Below are 21,567 nucleotides of genomic sequence, written 5' to 3'. Positions count from 1 at the left end.
ACTAAGGCTGACGTGTCCATTATTATATGGACGAACCCTGCTTCCAAAGCGTTCTATCCCCGTGGGAGTCCCGTGGGTTAGGGGGGAATTCCCGTGGGACTCCCGCGGGATTCCTGCGATCCCCTTTCCCATGCAGACCTGTACTTAGAAGAGAAACTTTCTGCACCTTTGCAGTTCATTAACTGTGCATGAGGCCAGAAAACCAGAAAACTGGATTTGGGAGAGTCCTTAGACATCGTGTACTTGGACTTCAGTAAAGCTTTTGATAGCGTTCCACACCGTAGGTTATTAAGCAAGATGAAATCACTGGGATTAGGAGAAACACTAACTTCATGGGTCAACGACTAGCTAAGTGGTAGACTTCAGAGAGTGGTGGTAAATGGCACCCTCTCCAAAACATCGGTAGTAGCCAGTGGAGTGCCGCAGGGCTCGGTGTTGGGCCCGATCCTTTTCAACATGTTCATAGGAGACCTGGCTCAGGGGCTTCAAGGTAAAATAACATTATTCGCAGATGACGCTAAACTGTGTAACATAGTGGGTAATAGCACTTTGCCCGACGGTATGGCACAAGACTTACTCTTGTTGGAACGCTGGTCCTCGACTTGGCAACTTAACTTTAACGCTAAGAAATGTAAGGTCATGCACCTTGGCAGCAGAAATCCGTGCAGAAATTACACCCTAAATGGTGAGACCTTAGCAAGGACCACAGCAGAGCGCGATTTAGGAGTAATTATTAGTGAAGACCTGAAAGCTGCCAATCAAGTGGAGAAGGCTTCATCCAAGGCTAGACAAATGTTGGGCTGTATCCATAGAAGTTTTGTCAGCCGGAAGCCCGAGGTCATTATGCCATTGTACAGAACCATGGTAAGACCTTATCTGGAATACTGTGTGCAGTTCTGGAGGCCACACTACCGTAAAGATGTACTGAGAGTCGAGTCGGTTCAGCGTATGGCCACCAGCATGGTCTTGGGGCTCAAGGATCTCTCATATGATGAGAGGCTGAATAAATTGCGGCTGTACTCTCTCGAGGAACGTAGGGAGAGGGGAGACATGATTGAGACATTTAAGTATATCACCGGTCGTATCGAGGAGGAAGATGATATTTTCTTTCTTAAAAGACCCTCGGCCACAAGGGGGCATCCGCTAAAAATCAGGGGCGGGAAATTTCATGGCGACTTCAGGAAGTATTTCTTCACCGAAAGAGTTGTTGATCATTGGAATAGACTTCCTGTGCAGGTGGTCAAGGCCAGCAGCGTGCCAGATTTTAAGAATAAATGGGATGCACATGTGGGATCTCTAAGAGGGTAATAGTGGGGGGAGAGTCATCGGAATAGGCAGACTCGATGACATATAGGATATCTGGGAGAATAAATTTAGGGAAGGGGATCTTTAGTGTGGGCAGACTAGATGGGCTATGGCCCTTTTCTGCCGTCATTTTTCTATGTTTCTATGAGGCATCCTTATGATGGAGCTGCTTCAGGAAATAATGTTGCTGAATTTATTAATTACCCACTGCAGAGGTGCAGAGCGTGTTCTTCCGAATGCGCTCTCATTCCCATTCTTGCGAATTCTCCTTGTTTGCTGTGTCTCAAATTTCTTTCCTCCTTTGATTTTAGTTTGCATCTTTCTCTCCACCTCACTATTGCCTGGAAACGCCGAGATTTGGAAACTCCAAGGTATGCATCTTTCTGTCCAGTTAATGATTCATTGCACTGAAAGTCCTGTGAAGTTTCTGATTACACAAGAGGAGGGGGAGACATCCTATATAAAAATCCTGCCCGTTCTAGGGAAGGCACTTTGTCCAGCATCATGGGGGGATCAGCTCTCTGTCTGGCCCTGGTGCTGCTATGCTTGGCAACTCGATCTTACAGTCAAGCACCGTGAGTATACCTTAATGGGGGGCTTGATGGGGAAAGATTTGGGCCCCTATTTCTGCTGGATTATTATGAAATCTTCAGTGCTCTTAAACTAACCCATTTCAGCGCATGAGAGAGGAGTGAAGTGATGTGAACCTGGCAACACCTGACAGGGAGACTCGTTCCCTGCTACCCACTCTTAGAAGGGGGGTGATGAAAAGGACATCACCTTCTGCTGGTATCGCAGTATCTGCTCAGAACCTCTATTTTTATCAGGTGACATAAAAATATTGAATAAAGAACGGAAGACTTCTGGATACAGTTTGTCACCTCACACAATGTCTGCAGCATAAGAGAGGAATTTCCTTCTCTCTTCTCGCTCGCATGCATAGTTCAGCCTTAGGACTTGAATTTTACAGATTCATATGCAGGTGTTTAGGTTCTGGATATCACATCTGGTTTGATTACCGTCCGCATCACTCAACTCCTACATCTTCACTGCAAAATCCTTTTTGCTGTTGTATCAATCCAGCTACTCTCTTGGGACTGTAAATTAATTACATGGAAGCTGAGGCAATGCTGGAAGAGTGTGTGGAAAGGCAGGGAATTCCACACCAGTTTACATAGCCTCAGGTTATCAGGAAAGTAGATTTGTTTTTTTAAAGAAATGTTCCAGACTCTCTCTATTAATCAGACACTCTGTTGGTGAGTTGAAAAGGAAGGTCAAATGAATCCAGGACCCCCAAATATCAGATCTTCACCTTCTCACTTGTTGAAACATCTCTCATGTCTAATTTAACACTCCTGGCGTGAATGTACCATCTATACCAGGGTTATCCAAAGTCAGCCTTTGAGGGCGGCAATCCAGTCAGGTTTTCAGGATTTCCCCAATGAATTTGCATGTACTACTTCCATTGTATGCAAATAGATCTCATGAATATTCATTGGGGAAATCCTGTTAACCCAATGTGCTGAGGGCTGAGGTTGGACACCCCTGATCTATACTGTATTCACTGACTTTGTTTCAAAGGGATTGGGACTTGCAGACCACCTTTTTCTAGTTTTACAATCGCATTCAAAGCGGTTTACATACTGGGCAGTGGAGGATTAAGTGACTTGCCCAGGGTCACAGGGAGCAGCGTGGGGTTTGAATAAATGTAACTATTGGTTGGTTCAAACATCTCTCTTGTCTCTTTTTAAAAATCTAAATACACCACATCTAGCGCACTCCCTCTATCCAATTCTCTAGTCACCCAGGCAAAGAAATTGATCAGATTTGTCTGACAAGACCGACCTCTAGTGAATCTCCTCAACTATGCCAGTGTCTCTCAAACTTTTTTTAAGCTCCAGCACATGTTTTTCATGGCACATTATAATCAAAATTCTAAACTTGCAAAACCAACAAAAATGTATGGGTAATTGTAACAACTTTGAAGCTAATCAGTGCAATCAATGTGCTTGGTTTTCTGAGTGCAAATGAACTCAAAATGCAGCTTGATAGTCAACAAGCAAACACGCATTTCATCATTCACCATCTGCACTCATTCTCATTTTTTTCCGATTTACCCGTAATGTCTATCAGAGCTGAAAATCCAAGTGCACAGAGATCAGAAGATCTAAACGGTAAGAAAGCCTGAATTGCTTTTTTGCTCGTTAGGATAACAACTGCATACAAAATAAAAACAAAATTACTCGCCGTTAGTTTTCAAGGACCAACCTTGTCAAAGAATGATGCTTGTCTCATAACATTTACAGGCTCTTGCATATGCGATGCACATGTCATCTATTCTTGTGTATACTTACGAATGGAATTTTGTCAAATAAAGTCAAATTCTGGAATCTCTTTGGGGCACACAGTTTGAGAGACACTGCTCTGTCTAGCGTACTCGGCTTCCACTTTTTCAACTTAAACTCATATATTATAAAGACGCTGGGTCAGACCAGAGGTCCATCGTGCCCAGCAGTCCGCACCCGCGGCGGCCCATCAGGCCCATGACCTGTAACGTGATCCTTCTCTAAGCCCTTTGATCCCTTTTATCCTTCTATCCATACTCTATCTAAAACCTATCTCTACCTCTATCTGTCCCCTTCATTAATCTCATATTGTCTGCAAGGTGTAAATTATGCCAAAATTTCAGAAACAAGGTAACACTAAAAAATGAGAATAGAGGAATAAAAGAATCAATATTTGTCTGGAGTTATTATGTTTATTACGATTTGATATTCCGCCAAAGCTTACAAGAGTTCTCGGCGGCATTCCGATAAAATAAAAGGAGAGAAAAGAACTCCATAACTAATAGGAAAGACCTAATAGCATAAACAAAATTCATACAAAATTAAGAGAAAATAAAATATATACTATAATAAGCTAAAAATATACTAAAGAGCCTGTTATGTGGCAATCGTATTTTCCTTTTCTTCTTCTCCAAGGAATTGTTGCTTATAATTTCTTCCTTGAGGGATATTTGATGAAATATTTCTTCCTGCTGATAGATGTACCCTAATCGCACCAAATGTTCTGCGGGTGGACAGCGAGGAGACGGTCTTGCTCGAAGTCCATGGCGTCAATACTCCCACTGTGGCCACCATTACGGTGAATGATTTTCCACAGAAGCGACAAAACCTTTTCAAGAAAGACATTGCATTGAATAACGAAAACAGTTTCATGAACACAGTGCAAATACAGGTGAGTGACGTGGAGATGTCGAAGATAACAGAACTTGGCGATTGTCTCGTTCTGCAGGCACAGCTGATAAGTGCCCTTGTACTTGTGGTTCCCCTTAGTTTGAAAAATCTGTCCCTGTCTACTTTCTCTATGCCTTTCAGGATCTTGAAGGTTTCTATCATGTCTCCCCTAAGTCCTAACTCTTTCAATCTGTCAGTATATGAAAGGCTATGGAAAATCCCTCATATACTGACAGATTGAAAGAGTTAGGACTTTTCTCCCTGGAGAAGCGGAGACTTAGGGGAGACATGATAGAAACCTTCAAGATCCTGAAAGGCATAGAGAAAGTAGACAGGGACAGATTTTTCAAACTAAGGGGAACCACAAGTACAAGGGGGCACTCGGAGAAATTGAAAGGGGACAGGTTTAGAACAAACGCTAGGAAGTTCTTTTTCACCCAGAGGGTGGTGGATACATGGAATGTGCTTCCGGAGGCTGTGGTAGACAGGAGCATGTTACAGGGCTTCAAAGAAGGTTTGGATAGGTTCCTAGAGGACAAAGGGATTGAAGGGTATAGATAGGTGTAGATATGGGTTGTAGGGATAAGAGTAGAGGTAAGTTACAGGAATAGGAGTAGAGATAGGCTATAGAGCTAGTCAGGGACCACTGCTCAGGCAATGTGCCTGATGGGCCACTGGGCGAGATGGACCTCTGGTCTGCCTCAGCGGAGGCAACTTCTTATGTTAAGTCTCGTTAAAAGCAAATGATCACGCTGTACAAATCACTACGAGTTTGTGTTCATTTGTCTCTCCATTTTTGTGATTGTTGTATTATGAGAATTAATGTCTTGTGCTTCAGAAATCTCACAACTGGCAGATTCAAGACCACAATGCTCTCTCTTCCATTGCATGTAGGTTCCCTCGAAAAACATGAAGAAAGATTCCAAATTGAACCAGTATGTGGTTTTGGAAGCCAGTTCTCCCTTATTCCATGTAGAGAAAGTTATTCTTGTTGTCATTCAAAAAGGCTACGTCGTTGCCCAGACAGATAAAACCATCTACACACCTGGGTCTACAGGTACTAGGGTTAACCGCATGTGATTTATTTATTTAGAATTTTTTTTTTTAATAGTACATTAATTAAAAGGTCATTGAATCTTTTAGGCCACTGACTGTTGCTTTAGCTTGGAATGAGGGGCCCAGGTCAGATTCTAGGTCACTGGGACAGCCTTTATGGTGTTGATAGGTATGTCAGACCTCCATTATGGTAGAACCTTGTGGTTGATCAGAGCTAGACTCTACAGAAGAGGCTGCTCGGCAGAAAATCATGTTATCTCTGCAAAAATGTATTTATTTAATTCGTCTTCTATCGCATTGTCTCCAAAGAGCTCAGAACGGGTTACAATTTGCACTGGATTTGCCATAATTTCAGTACAAGTTTTCATCCTGACTTGACACATACCAGGGGTCTAATACTAATATTCATATTATACAGTTTACCCTAGTTATCCTTACAGTACAAGTTTTATCCTAGTTGACACACACAGACAGTTTACAGGTTGGATTTGCCATAGTGGGGGGAGTGTGTGGCGCAGCTCCAGCCTCAGCACCCTGAGGTTGTGGATTCAAATCCACACTGCTCCTTGTGACCTTGGGCAAGTCACTTAATCCCCTATTGCCCCAGGTACATTAGATAGATTGTGAGCCCACTGGGACAGACAGGGAAAAATACTTGAGTACCTGAATGTAAACCACTTAGATTATAAGTGGTATTTAAATACTGAAATAAATAAATGAATGAAAATTTTACAATTCTTCTCTCTCTCTCTTCAGTCTATTATCGCGTCTTCACCATGGGCCACAAACTAGAACCCGTTGACAAAACTATCATTGTGGAGTTTCAGGTGAGTCCACCAATCTCTGGAGCGGGTTTTATGCACTGGAGTTTCAGCCTGGTTCAATTATATAGCTCCATATCGGACTCCCTGAAGCCCATCTCTCTGTCTCCCTTTCTGCTTATCTTGGGAATATTCAGTAAATGTTTGCATGTGATCGGCTCAGACTGCCATGGTGACATTCAGGAGGTGATTTTATAAAGGCCACACAGGCATCTACTGTATTTTCAGTGTATTTTATAAAGAGACACAGATATCTCTGTGTCTTTATAAAATTCAAGGGGTAAACCATTAGGAATCTTGGCGAGATCAAAGCGGGGAATATCCATGCTCATTCTGCCCAGACTTTGCCCCAGAACATGCCCACAGCTGGTCACATAACCCTACGTGCCTTCTTGACGCAGTATATAATATCTGGGAGAGTGTGGCGCAGTGGTTAGTCACAGCCTCAGCACCCTGAGGTTTTGGATTCAAACCCACGCTGCTCCTTGTGACCTTGGGCAAGTCACTTAATCCCCCCATTGCCCCAGGTACATTAGATGGATTGTGAGCCCACCAGGACAGATAAGGAAAATGCTTTGAGTACCTGAATAAATTCATGTAAAATTGAGTAAATAAATAGTGTGAAAAGTTTCAGCCTCTGATAACCAGAGCTGGTATTGTGACGTCATAATGCCTCATTCCACCAATAAGAGCCAATTTCATTAGTGATGTCACAGTGGCTTCATTATCCTATACTTGGCTCACTTTTATGACTTTTTAATGTCTAGAGTGGCACAAACCATTCTAAACTCCCTTGGGAGAACGGTATAGAAAATTGAATTGAGTAAGATGTACCTCCAGTGACTGTAGCTGAGGTGATATTATGCTGAACTGGTTCCTAACAGAAACTTGCTTTTCTAGACTCCTGATGGCATTATCGTGAAGAGGGATTCTGCCCTGTCTGAGGGGGGCACCGGCATTATTTCTCAATCTTACAAACTTCCGGAAATTGTAAAGTGAGTGGCAATAAGCAGCAAGAATTCTTACTGAATTATAGCGCTGACCTAGGACAAAAATAGGTCACAGTAATTACGGGATCGATTTGCAAATTCAAACAGTGATCAGCATTTCTCCTAGGTGTTTAAATGTTATAACCACTGAAAGGGGAGCTCACAAAATATCACTATAAGCCTGTGTGCAGATTTAACTTTTATTACTTTCACAAAGCTTCCTAATCATTAATCAAACAAAATATGTGTATTATTAAAAAGTGTCCCCGTATCCGCCTTGGGTAACAATGTTACTTTAATTTATCACTACTCTTAAAACACCATTTGAAAGTGCTGTGATGGTGGTCTGAGCACTTTTTAATAATACACATATTTTGTATGATTAATGATTAGGGGGTGAAGAACTTATGTACACAACAGAAGAGTAGGACTTGGGTTTGATTGTATATGATGATCTTAAGGTGGCCAAACAGGATAAAAAGGTGACAGCGAAAGCTAGAAGGATACTAGGGTGTTATCCCAAGGGAGTTGGTGGGCTATAAGGAAATGTGTTTTTACAGAAAGGGTGGTAGATGCGTGGAACTGTCTCCCAGTAGAGGTGGTGGAGACAGAGACTGTGTCTGAATTCAAAAGGGCCTGGGATAGGCACGTGGGATCTCTGAGAGAGAAAGAGATAATGGTTACTGCGGATGGGCAGACCAGACGGGCCATCATGTTATAGTCATTTCTATGCCCAGATTCAAAAACACATTGAAAAAGTGGAGACCTTTGTGAGAAGACCAAGGGAGCAACTTTATTGACCCTGAAGGCATCATGGATATAGGAAACAGCAATTAGCACACCTCCCTCCAGTCCTGGGTTTACTCAAGTTGTTGCAATAAGGGAAGACTAGAAAGGAAACTATTATGTGATGATGGAAAAAGAAGTGGACAAGACTAGAAAAAACCAATGGTCTCTAATAAAATATAACCAAAGTACAAAACTGATTTGGCTTATACTTCACAGAGAAAATGAAATACTCCTAATTATCCTAGTGCTGGAACAATTTTAAAAGATGACCAATTCCAAATCTTTTCCCAGGAGCAGGAAGGCACTTCTCATCCTTCTCACATAATCCACAGAAACAAAGAGCAGATACTCAGGGGAGGGGGGAACACTTTATTGAAGCCTGAGCATCACAAACTCTGTAGACAATGGGCTCTTTAATTCTGGCCAGAAGCAGGAAGCGAAGCAAAACAGTTCTGTTGGGAGCACCCAGTCTTCATCTCTGCAAAGCCATTAATACAGGGATTCAAACCTTGTAGATACCCTTTGTGATTGCTTCTGGCAACATCTAAAATCTTCAATGTAACCAATCGGGCTAATACTGCTTGCCCTGGATCGGTAGCATGGTGTGTTGCTACTCTTTGGGTTTTGGTCAGGTACTAGTGACCTGGATTAGCCACTGTGACAACAGTCTACTGGGCTTGGTGGACCATAGGTCTGACCCAGTAAGGCTATTCATATGTTCTTATGAGTATTCAAGGTACGTGGCTCGGATATATTACATAGTTTATTCTGGATATAAGTGTTTTGATTTAATTGGTAGCTCTGCATAGAAAGTGGCTGGTCTTAGGTCTAGTTCAGTATTCATAGTAACAAAACAAATTGCAGTCGTCGTTCACCTTTTGTCTACAAAGTCAAGGCTAGTACCAATGTTTATACCAGATAGATTTAGAAAGGGGCGTCTTGTTCTCCAGAGCCAGTTCCCACGTCTGTCCCAGAATAGATCTAGAAAGGGGCGTCTTGTTCTCCAGAGCCAGTTCCCACGTCTGTCCCAGAATAGATCTAGAAAGGGGCGTCGTGTTCTCCAGAGCCAGTTCCCACGACTGTCCCAGAATAGATCTAGAAAGGGGCGTCGTGTTCTCCAGAGCCAGTTCCCACGTCTGTCCCAGAATAGATCTAGAAAGGGGCGTCGTGTTCTCCAGAGCCAGTTCCCACGTCTGTCCCAGAATAGATCTAGAAAGGGGCGTTGTGTTCTCCAGAGCCAGTTCCCACGTCTGTCCCAGAATAGATCTAGAAAGGGGCGTCGTGTTCTCCAGAGCCAGTTCCCACGTCTGTCCCAGAATAGATCTAGAAAGGGGCGTCGTGTTCTCCGGAGCCAGTTCCCACGTCTGTCCCAGAATAGATCTAGAAAGGGGCGTCTTGTTCTCCGGAGCCAGCTCCCACGTCTGTCCCAGAATAGATCTAGAAAGGGGCGTCTTGTTCTCCGGAGCCAGCTCCCACGTCTGTCCCAGAATAGATCTAGAAAGGGGCGTCTTGTTCTCTGGAGCCAGCTCCCACGTCTGTCCCAGAATTCATCTACAGTAGGTGTGTCTTGTGCTTCCTTTCCAGTCTTGGGACCTGGACCATTATAGTGCATTATGAAGATGTTCCACAGCAGAACTTCAGCACAAAGTTTGATGTCAAGCAATACGGTAAGAGCAATGTGCATAATCTCTGCTGCCGGGTGAGACTTCTTCCCGTCTGGCAGACACTAATGCTTGGCTCTCGCATTTACTTTCTACACAAACATATTTTCCTTCCTGTTCTTTAGTTTTGCCAAGTTTTGAAGTCACTGTGGTACCAAATGAGAAGTTTTTTTACGTCGATAGTGAAAGCCTTGACTTTGACATCACTGCAAGGTGAGTCAAGTTTTTATTCATTTCTCTTTTTTCCTCTTCTCTCTTCTCCTCTTTCTCTTTCCTTTTCTCTGGCTGTGTAGCAACTTTTTTTTTTTTTTTTTAAACAATGGTCTATATATGTGCCAGTAACATTTTTAAGCACTTCTATGGTCAGAGCCTGTTGTCTTTTGGTCAGTGCTTTGAATATTGGACCCAAAATGTGTAAAAAAAAAAATTAATAGCACCTGTGAGATTTTGGGGAACTGACACATTTCAATCATGAAACTGAAAATAAAATCATTTTCCTTACCTTTGTTATCTGGTGGTTTTATTTTTCTAATCATCTTTTCCCAGGCTCTGGTTGCATTTCCTTCTGTCTGTCCTGTTAACTGTGTTTCCAGGGCCTTCTTATCCTTTTGCTGTTTTTCTCTCCTTCACTACATCCATCTTTGGCATTAACTTTTAACATTCAACTTTCTTCCATTTTTCTGTTTTCTTCTCAAAATCTATCTACATTTCCATGTCTTCCCTTCCCATTTATCCTTGTGTACCATCTTTTCCCTCTTTCTTCTCCCTATTCCCATCTATCCATAAGAAGCATTTCTTATATCTTTCTTCCCTTCCACACCCATTTCTGTTCACCATCTCCTCCCTCTCTCTCCCCTTCCCCTCCATCCCTGTGCATAATCTCTGCCTTCTTGCTCCCTCTCCCATGGTCTGACATTTCTGTCTTTCCCCCTTCCCCCTCCTATGGTCTGACATCTTTTTCCTTGCCTTCCCACAGCCTGGCATCTCTCTCCTCTTCCATGGTCTGGCAATTCTCTCTCCTTCCCTCCCTCTTCCTGTGGTCTAACATCTCTCTCCTTCTCTTCCCCTCTTTCCATGGTCTGTTATCTTTCTCCCCTCCTTCCCTTCCATTCCCTGGTTTGGCATCTCTCTCTTTCTCCTTCCAGTGGTCTGACATCTCTCCCTCCATCCATCTCCTTTCTCCAGAATCTGACATCTGTCCCTTCTTTGAATCATTCCTTCCTCCCTCCCTCCTTTCCCGACTATCATGTTCAAGAATTCTCCCTCTTCCTTTCCCCATGTATACCAACTCTCTTTCCCTCCCATGCCATGCACTTATGTCCAACAATTCTCTTTTTTTCTTCCCCCACCCCCCGACAGCATCTCTTATTCCCTCCCTTCTCACCACCAGAAGTCTTCAATCTGCAGTGTCCTACCTTTGTGGGAAGAGGATTCGCTGCAGAATGAAGACTTCTCGGGCAAGCTGATGGCAGCAGGTTCACTTTGTTGCTGCCGCCAGCTGCCCGAAGATTTAAAATTACACTGGCTGGAAAGAAGGTCGGTGGGAGAGTCAGGAGAACCATAACTCGCTCTTCTGACTTTCAATCTTGGGGGAGGCCATGGCCTCTCCCCCATTCTAATACCTATGCCTTGCGTTAGGGTGAGTCTGGGAGCCAGAAAGTGAAAAGGAAATAGCAGAAAGTGCCTCTCGTCCAAGGTATGTTTTGTCCAGACACTGCCCTCACAAATCTTCTCCATTATGTTTCACCTGGATTTAATATTTTCATGAATCTCGAGTTGACTTGTAGCTCAAGGCTTGTTTTGGTGATTTCCTTCCCAGGTTCTTGTATGGAAAGCCTGTGGAAGGAATGGCATATGTTCTCTTTGGGATACAGGTGGATGATGAGAAAAAGAGCATCCCGCAGTCACTTCGCAGAATTGGAGTAAGTTACAGTATTTGATAGTAAATCTCTTGGAGACGAGGGCATGGGGTGTGGTATTCAGCAGTGATGGTGTTACTCTCTTTGTGTATTCAGAGCTGGCCGTAGATAAGTTATCGGAGAGCAACTTCATGTTGGCAATCTCTGGATAACATTTGGACATCTCTGGGCCTGTCTCTCAATCTCTGCATAGCCTTTACTACTACTATTTATCATTTCTATAGGGCTGAAAGGTGTGTGCAGCATTGCACATTTACCATTCAGTAAGACGATCCCTGCTCAGAAGAGCTTACAATCTAATTTGGACGGACAGACAGGACATATCAGCGGAGCAAGGTGTTAAACTGAGAACTGACTTTAGCACAGGCAACTTTGATCTATATAACTTGCCACAGCATACAAAAGCTTTTAAAGCATGAAAATTCAGTTCTAAAAAAAAGAAGGCTTAGCGGTGTAGTTATTAATGTGGGTTCCTGTTAAAATGTGTTCTTTTACTACTAATTGGTGGTATTTTAGCCCAGGTCCCGTTTTATGCAGCAAGATCTGTTTTAATGGGAGCCTGCGGTGATCCCCCCCAATAATTGAAGAAAAGAGAAATGTCTCTAGAAATAGAAATTGCTGCTATATGTATGGATCTTATTGGTGGAATGAGACATTATGACATCACAATCTCAACTCTGGTTCCCAGAGGCTGAGACTCTTCACACTAAAGAGGGAAGTGATCAATGTGGGCTGCCGTTAAGATGGGTTATTAATAACTAGGTCCCACTGCATAAAACAGGATCTGTGCTAAAATAACACCTCAGTATCACATGTTGATCAATTCCCCCCTTAGTGTGAAGATGTATGTGGTAACCAGAGCTGAGATTTTGATGCCATAGTGCTTCATTCCACCAATAAGAGTCAGCCTCATCAGTGATGTCATAATGGTTGATCGTCCTGTTGATTGACAACTTCCCCCTTGGTGTGAAAAGTTTCAGTCTCTGGTAACTTGAGCTGATATTATAATGTCGTAATGGCTCATTCCACCAATAAGAGTCAGCTTCATCAGTGATGTCATAATGGTTGATCATCCTGTTGATTGACAACTTCCCCCTTGGTGTGAAGAGTTTCAGTCTCTGGTAACTTGAGCTGATATTATGATGTCGTAATGCCTCATTCCACCAATAAGAGTGAATCTCATCAGTGATGTCACAATGGTTGATTGTCCTGTACTTGGCTCACTTTTATTACACAGATCAGTGATTTCCATTTCTAGAGACATTCCTTTTTCTTTAATTAAGAGACGAAATGATCAACGTGGGATCCTGTTCACACTTGTTATTGTTCTGTTAATCTCAGTTATTAGTAAGAAGGTCTTACTTCATAAGTTAGTGTAGAATTCATGGTTACGTGGTTAAGAAGTATGATGTTACAACTTGCCCTCTTAATGGTTGATGTCAGAAAGGTTTATGAATAATGGTTCAGCCAATCCATGTCTGCAGATCTTCCCCACCCTCTATCCCACCTAAAGCACCTTTATAACAGGGCTCATGTGATGAACCCTCCATGTATCTAAGAAACCGATGTGCAATGAGCAGAGCTTTGGTTTAAGTCTTTGTAAATTTAGACGTTTGCTTTAGCTAAGTAGTGCTCTTTGAAGTTGATTACAACCTGTGTGTTTTCAATAATTTTGCAGTTAACATTTTCTGAGTTGGATTTGAAACTTACCAAAAAAGCATTTCTATTGGAAACACATAAGAAGTGCCTCCGCTGGGTCAGACCTGAGGTCCATCGTGCCCAGCAGTCCGCTCACGCGACGGCCCAACAGGTCCAAGACCTGTGCAGTAATCCTCTATGTATATCCCTTTTTCCAACAGAAAATTGTCCAATCCCTTCTTGAACCCCAATATCTATCACGCCCTCTGGAAGCACATTCCAGGTGACCACCACACATTGGGTGAAAAAAAACTTCCTAGCATTTGTTTTGAAGCTGTCCCCTTTCAACTTTTCCGAATGCCCTCTCGTTCTTGTATTTTTCAAAAGTTTGAAGAATCTGTCCCTCTCCACTTTCTCTATGCCCTTCATGATCTTGTAAGTCTCTATCATATCCCCTCTAAGTCTCCTCTTTTCCAGGGAAAAGAACCCGAGTTTCTCTAATCTCTCAGCGTATGAAAAATTTTCCATACCTTTTATCAGACCTGTCGCTCTCCTTTGCATCCTCTCGAGTATCGCCATATCCTTCTTAAGGTACGGCGACAAATATTGGACGCAGTACTCCAGATGCAGACGCACCATCGCCCGATACAACGGCAGGATAACTTCTTTCGTTCTGGTTGTAATACCCTTCTTGATTATACCTAGCATTCTATTCGCTTTCTTAGCGGCCGCTGCGCACTGTGCTGCCGGCTTCATTGACTTGTCCACCATTACCCCCAAGTCCCTTTCTTGGGTACTCTCATTCAATAACATTCCTCCCTTCGTATTGCTGTACCTCGGGTTTCTGCTTCCTACATGTAATACTTTACATTTCTCTAAGTTGAACTTCATCTGCCATCTCGTTGCCCATTCCTCTAGTTTGTTCAAGTCCCTTTGCAATTCTTCGCAGTCCTCTTTAGTCCGAGCACCACTACCGTATTTTCACGCAGATAACGCGCACCCGTGTATAACGCGCACACGGGTATAGCGCGCAGAAACCACGATTTTATGTATAAAAACTTTTGTATACCGCGCTCACGGGTATAACGCGCATGCAGCCCGACTGTCCTTTCGCCCGCCCCGACTCTCCTCTGGCCACCCCGACTCTCCTTTCGCCCTCCCTGACTCCCCCGGAGTTTTCTCAGCAGAATTTCCCAGACCACCTCTTCCTCTCAACACATTGACACTAGTGGGTTTATTTTATAGCTTTTTCACTCCCTTCGGTCTGCCTGTCCCCCTTGAAGGTCTGTCCCCCCTTGAAGGTCTGCCTGTCCCCCTTGAAGGTCTGTCCCCATCCTGAAAGCCTGATGCCCCCCCCGACGTCCGATACATCCACCCCCCCCCCCGGCAGGACCTCTCGCACCCCCACCCCGAAGGACCGCCGACTCCCCGACAATATCGGGCCAGAAGGGAGCCCAAACCCTCCTGGCCACGGCGACCCCCTACCCCCACCCCGCACTACATTACGGGCAGGAGGGATCCCAGGCCCTCCTGTCCTCGACGCAAACCCCCCTCCCTCCAATGACCGCCCCCCCAAGAACCTCCGACCGCCCCCCCAGCCGACCCGCGACCCCCCTGGCCAACCCCCACCCCTCTTCCCCGTACCTTTGGTAGTTGGCCGGACAGACGGGAGCCTAACCCGCCTGTCCGGCAGGCAGCCAACGACGGAATGAGGCCGGATTGGCCCATCCGTCCCAAAGCTCCGCCTACTGGTGGGGCCTAAGGCGCGTGGGCCAATCAGAATAGGCCCTGGAGCCTTAGGTCCCACCTGGGGGCGCAGCCTGAGGCACATGGGCCCAACCTGACCATGTGCCTCAGGCCGCGCCCCCAGGTGGGATCTAAGACTCCAGGGCCTATTCTGATTGGCCCACGCGCCTTAGGCCCCACCAGTAGGCGGAGCTTTGGGACGGATGGGCCAATCCGGCCTCATTCCGTCGTTGGCTGCCTGCCGGACAGGCGGGTTTGGCTCCCGTCTGTCCGGCCAACTACCAAAGGTACGGGGAAGGGGGGTGGGGGTGTCGTGGGGGTCGGCCAGGGGGGTCGCGGGTCGGCTGGGGGGGCGGTCGGAGGTTCTTGGGGGGGCGGTCGTTGGAGGGAGGGGGGTTTGCGTCGAGGGCAGGAGGGCCTGGGATCCCTCCTGCCCGTAATGTAGTGCGGGGTGGGGGTAGGGGGCCGCCGTGGCCAGGAGGGTTTGGGCTCCCTCCTGGCCCGATATTGTCGGGGAGTTGGGGAGTCGGCCGGGCAAGAGGGCTTGGGCTCCCTCTTGCTCCGATCGTGGATGTGGGTGCGGGTGGGAGCGCGTGCGAGCGGTCGTTCGGGGTGGGGGTGCGATCGGTCCTGCTGGGGGGGGTGAATCGGGCGTCGGGCGGGGTGGGAACTATGTAGAAAAACTTTTGTATACCGCGCTCACGCGTATAACGCGCGAGGGGTATGCGCGGTAGGTAAAAACGCGTATAACGCGCGCGTTATATGCGTGAAAATACGGTAAATAGTTTGGTGTTGTCTGCAAATTTTATTATTTTGCACTTCATCCCTGTTTCTAGATCATTTATAAGTATATTAAATAGCAGCGGTCCGAGCAGAACTTCCGTTGGCCAGAACTTCCTCTCCGACGGCAGAATTGATGTCGGGGAGAGGAAGGCTGATCGGCCCAAGATCGACCTATTGGAGAAAATGCTGCCGGGTCCTGCCTTTGAGGAAACAGAAAGCAGGCAGGACCTGACAGCAAGAAGAGCAAATCGCAAGCTTAACTGACCTGTCTCCCGCTTTAGCCCGCGAACGGGGCTCTAACATGTGCGTGCCGGCTTCCCTTCTCTCTCCCCCCCCCCCCCCCCCCCCCGGACATAACTTTCGGTTTCAGAGGGAAGAGAAGGGAAGCCGGTATAAGCACACGTTAGCCCCCGGAGCATAAATTCTCCAAGCCGGTTTTTGTTTTTTTTTTAATGTTGAGCAGCAGAGGCAGCAGCATAATTCAGGAGCGGGCCAGTCAGGAGGGAAAAAAAGAGAAGGGAAGAAGGGAACCCGCTCTGCGATCGACTGGGGTCGCCCGAGCGAACGACCTGTCGATCGCGATCAACGTGTTGGGCACCCCTGATCTAAAGTAATATTTAATAACTCCTCAGCAAGTATAAATTCAACAAAATTTTGGGATTCCACAGGGATCAATTTTATCTCCACTACTGTTTAATGTATTTCTGGCACCACTATTAACTCTTAGTCAGTCAGTTGAGTTCATACCCTTTCCTTATGCAGGACGACTCCCCCCAAAGAAGCGTAGAGTGGTAGTTATTGGAGATTCACTGCTAAGGGGCATCGAGGGACCAATTTGCAGACCTGATATGCAATCAAGAGAGGTTTGCTGTTTGCCAGGGGCCAGGATCCGAGATGTAACCGCCTGCCTAGACGGACTCATCAAGCCACAAGACCACTTCCCCATGCTTCTCATCCACGTGGGAACAAATGATATTGCCAGAAACACACCGGAGAGCATACCTGTAGACTTTGGAGCCCTGGGTGAGAAGCTGAGGAGGATGGATGCGCAGGTGGTCTTCTCCTCGATCCTCCCGGTGAGGGGCAAGGGAAGAGCCAGGGAAGATCGTATCCAGAGAACAAATGACTGGCTGCACGGATGGTGCAAGGAGATGAACTTTGGGTTCCTGAACCATGGAGAGGCATTGCAAGGACTACAAGGACCAGACGGACTACACCTGACCAGAAGAGGTAAGCATGTCTTTGGACACCGACTAGCCCGCCTACTACATAGGGCTTTAAACTAGGTAAGTTGGGGGAGGGTACTGGCACGAACAACCAACCTGGCAAGGTAAGCTGCCAATCCATTTCTGAGTCTGAGGTAAATACACATTGCATTCCCAAGTCTGGGGTAAGTACTCATTGCATTCCCAAGTCTGGGGTAAGTACCCATTGCAACTCTAGGTCTGAGGTGAGTACACACATTTCCGAGTCTAGGGTATGTACACATTGTAATTTTGGTTCTAGGGAGGGTACACACCTTGCAAACGGTACTGAAGGGGGCATGTTAGCTCAGGCAGGAATATTTAGACAAGGACATAACAAACATAGGGTATGGAGGGCTATGTACGTCAATGCCCACAGTTTGAGCAACAAGATTCTAGAATTAGAGATGGAAATAAGGAACGCCGACCTAGATGTGGTGGCGATATCCGAGACCTGGCTCACGGACTCCCATGGAAGACATAGAGAATATCACTCTTCGTGGGGACACAGTATTATTAGGAGACTTCAATATGCCTGATGTGAATTGGAACAATCTTACCTCTGCAACTAGCAGCAGCAGAAGGCTATTAAACTCTATAAAGGGAGCAAGACTCAGACAAATGGTATTGGAGCCCACTAGGGATCAGGCGATACTGGACCTGATACTTACCAACGGAGAAAGTGTCACGGAGGTCTCGGTAGGAGACACGTTGGCCTCCAGTGACCACAACATGGTATGGTTCAACCTCAGGAAAGGTTTCACTAAATCGACCACACTAACCAAGGTCCTCAACTTTAAGGGCACAAACTTCGAAAGCATGGGAGACTTCATCCATCAGGCGCTGCAAAACCAAGTAGAAACAGACAATGTAGAGGTAATGTGGTCAACTCTGAAAACAACCATACACGAAGCAACCAACCGTTATATAAAATCAGTTAGTAAACGGCGCAGAAACAATAAACCACAATGGTTCTCTGCGGAGATCTCAGACCTCATAAAAAAAAGAAAAGAGCATTCATCTCCTACAAACAATCAGGTAAGCAGGAATCTAGGGAAGACTATCTGGCCAAGTCAAAAGCGGTCAAAACAGCAGTCAGAGAGGCCAAATTTCAAATGGAAGAGAATCTAGCGAAGAACATCAAAAAGGGCGATAACTCCTTCTTCAGGTATATTAGTGATAGAAACAGAAACACAGGTGGGATAGTACGCCTTAAGAAACCTGACGGGAACTATGTAGAATCGGACTCCGATAAAGCCAAAATCTTAAATGAATACTTCTGCTCAGTCTTCACTTGCGAGGCGTTGGGATCCGGCCCTCAGCTGCAGACAAGGGAAAGCATGGAAGACCCATTTTGAAATTTGAAAGTGAACAAAGCTATGGGACCAGACAAACTACACCCCAGGGTGCTCAGGGAGTTGGGCGATGTCCTGGCAGAACCGTTATCCGCACTCTTCAATCTTTCCCTAAGTAACGGAAGAGTTCCGTTGGACTGGAAAATGGCTAACGTCATCCCGCTCCACAAAAAGGGATGCAAGGAGGAGGCTGCGAACTACAGACCGGTGAGTCTAACATCGATAGTGAGCAAACTAATGGAAACTCTAATCAAACGTCAATTGGACACGATCCTGTCCGAGGAGTATCTACGAGATCCCCATCAACACGGATTTACAAAGGGAAGGTCCTGCCAATCCAATCTGATCAGCTTCTTTGACTGGGTAACAAGAAAGCTGGACATGGGGGAATCCCTAGACATCGTGTACTTGGACTTCAGCAAAGCATTTGATAGCGTCCCACACTGCAGGTTATTGAACAAGAAAAAAAAGCCCGAAAAACCAGGCAATTGTTCAAACCCTCCCGGTAACACTATCCTGGATTAGCAGCTGCACCGCTCTCTCCTCTGTAGCTTTAGCAAGTCGGTTTCCTTCTGCAGCCTCAGAGCCTCAGGGCCTCATCCCACTTCCGATGATACAACTTCCTTCTTCCTCGGAGGCGGGACGGCCTATCAGAGGTCCTGAGGCTGCAGAAGGGAATTGACTCGCTAAAGCTATGGAGGAGAGAGCGGTACAGCTGCTAATCCAGGATAATGTTACTGGAAGGGTTTGAAAAATCGCCTGGTTTTTCAGGCTTTTTTTTCTTTTTTACTTTCTTTGGCCGGAGTCAGACACAAAACTTCAGGCTGTGCCGAGTCAAGCCGGGGAATCCACAAGCCGGTGAGAGGGTTTTAAAAAAAAAAAAATGTTGAGTGGCGACAATGGCGACAGCAGGATTTGTGACTGCAATGACAGCCGGGCACGGAGAGGAGGGTTGTGCTCCGAATCAGAGAGGCCGATTTTTTTTAATTTTTTTTTTAATACACATCGATTCGAATCGATTCACCCAAAGTGAATCGATTCGAATCGGAAATCGGGCAGCACTAATGGGTACGGAGAAAGCCAACAGCCAAAATACTCTTTCTTCCAAACATAAGGGCTTTTCGAAGAAACGCCTCACAGCCTGGTTTAATGAGATGTAGGCGAGCGGACATAGTAAAGAGAAAACTGGGATGCAAACACCAAATACATTCCCATAGGCTCGCCACATAAGCCACTAAAAAAAAAAAAATCATTCTGCAGATGAGGTGAGTCTGGTAGCTTCTTAGCATGCAATAGATAACTGAAATGATAAGGGCTATAAGCAATGCATTCTACCTCGGGGACTGAAAAATAAGCAGCATTAATGTGTCTGAGTTGACTAGCCATATTAAATGTGGATTGGGTTTGCTGAGTATATCCAGATCAGAATGGACATAGGTCTACCCCGCCACAAAAAAGCAAACAGAGAAGCCATATGGTGAGCAATATGGCGATTGGTCAGCATCAGAGGAAGCATTTGCAGTAAATAAAGCTATTGAGGTACCACCATCATATTATATAGGACTATACGGCCTAATAAGGAAAGCAGATAATCCTGCCATGCCTGTAATTTAGCTATGGTCCTATCTAATAAGGGAAGCACATTCAACTTATACAAGTATGTCAGGTCCTGTGGAATCTTAACACCTAGATATACCAGGAACGAAGAAACAGGGACAAAGTGCGAAATAATAAAATTCGCAGACGACACCAAACTATTAAATGGGGCTAGGACTAAAGAGGAATGCGAAGATTTACAAAGGGACCTCAACAAACTAGGGGAGTGGACGACGAGATGGCAGATGAAGTTCAATGTAGAGAAATGTAAAGTCTTGCACGTAGGAAACAGAAACCCGAGGTACAGCTACACGATGGGAGGGCTGTCATTGAGTGATAGTACCCAAGAAAGGGACTTGGGGGTAATAGTGGACAAGACAATGAAGCCGTCGGCACAGTGCGCAGCGGCCGCTAAGAAAGCGAATAGAATGCTAGGTATAATCAAGAAGGGTATTACAACCAGAATGAAAGAAGTTATCCTGCCGTTGTATCAGGCGATGGTGCGCCCGCATCTGGAGTACTGCATCCAATATTGGTCTTGGGCCCGATCCTATTTAACATCTTCATAAGAGACTTGGCTGAGGGGCTTCGAGGTAAAATTACATTATTCGCCGATGACGCCAAACTATGCAACATAGGCAACCGCACAACAGATGAAAGCACAGTGCCCGACAAAAGCTCAATGCCCAACAGTATGACGCAGGACCTACTCCTGCTGGAGCATTGGTCAAAGACTTGGCAACTAAGTTTCAATGCCAAAAAATGCAAGGTCATGCTCCTTGGCGGCAAAAATCCATGCAGGACTTACACCCTAAATGGTGAGATCCTAGCAAGGACTGTAGCAGAACGTGACTTGGGGGTGATCATTAGCGAAGACATGAAGACTGCCAATCAAGTGGAGAAGGCTTCATCCAGGGCTAGACAAATCATGGGCTGTATCCGTAGAAGTTTCGTAAGCCGTAAGCCCGAGATCATAATGCCATTGTACAGATCCATGGTGAGACCCCAATCTGGAATACTGTGTACAATTCTGGAGGCTGCATTATCAAAAAGATGTGCAGAGAGTTGAGCCGGTTCAGCGAATGGCCACCAGGATGGTCTCAGATCTCAAGGATCTCCCGTATGAGGAACGACTGGGTAAGTTGCAGCTGTACTCACTCGAGGAACACAGAGAGAGGGGAGACATGATCGAGACGTTTAAATATGTCACAGGCCGTATCGAGGTGGAAGAGGATCTCTTTTTCCTTAAAGGACCCACGGCAACAAGAGGACATCCGTTGAAAATCAGGGGTGGGAAATTTCATGGCGACACCAGAAAATATTTCTTCACTGAAAAGGTGGTTGATCGCTGGAATAATCTTCCACAACAGGTAATTGAGGCCAGCAACGTGCCAGATTTTAAGAAAAGATGAGATTGGCATGTGGGATC

The 21,567-nt window shown here is 45.5% G+C and overlaps 1 protein-coding gene across 1 annotated transcript in view; it reads left to right on the top strand.

Moving 5' to 3' along the window:
• Nucleotides 1-1,729: 1,729 nt before the first annotated feature.
• The window catches only part of C3 (complement C3), a 135,095-nt gene continuing 115,257 nt past the window's right edge, over nucleotides 1,730-21,567 (top strand). The window contains exons 1-8 of the mRNA XM_033923996.1: nucleotides 1,730-1,880; nucleotides 4,350-4,542; nucleotides 5,436-5,598; nucleotides 6,354-6,424; nucleotides 7,319-7,413; nucleotides 9,781-9,863; nucleotides 9,983-10,070; nucleotides 11,677-11,779. Coding sequence (XP_033779887.1) covers nucleotides 1,810-1,880; nucleotides 4,350-4,542; nucleotides 5,436-5,598; nucleotides 6,354-6,424; nucleotides 7,319-7,413; nucleotides 9,781-9,863; nucleotides 9,983-10,070; nucleotides 11,677-11,779 — 867 coding nt within the window. The 5' untranslated portion in view covers nucleotides 1,730-1,809. The remainder of the gene's footprint in view (nucleotides 1,881-4,349; nucleotides 4,543-5,435; nucleotides 5,599-6,353; nucleotides 6,425-7,318; nucleotides 7,414-9,780; nucleotides 9,864-9,982; nucleotides 10,071-11,676; nucleotides 11,780-21,567) is intronic.

This window comes from Geotrypetes seraphini, chromosome 16, assembly GCF_902459505.1.
Source record: "Geotrypetes seraphini chromosome 16, aGeoSer1.1, whole genome shotgun sequence".
NCBI classification, from domain to species: Eukaryota; Metazoa; Chordata; class Amphibia; order Gymnophiona; family Dermophiidae; genus Geotrypetes; species Geotrypetes seraphini.
Note: the sequence above shows the minus strand (reverse complement) of the source record. Positions and strands in the feature narration are given on the sequence as shown.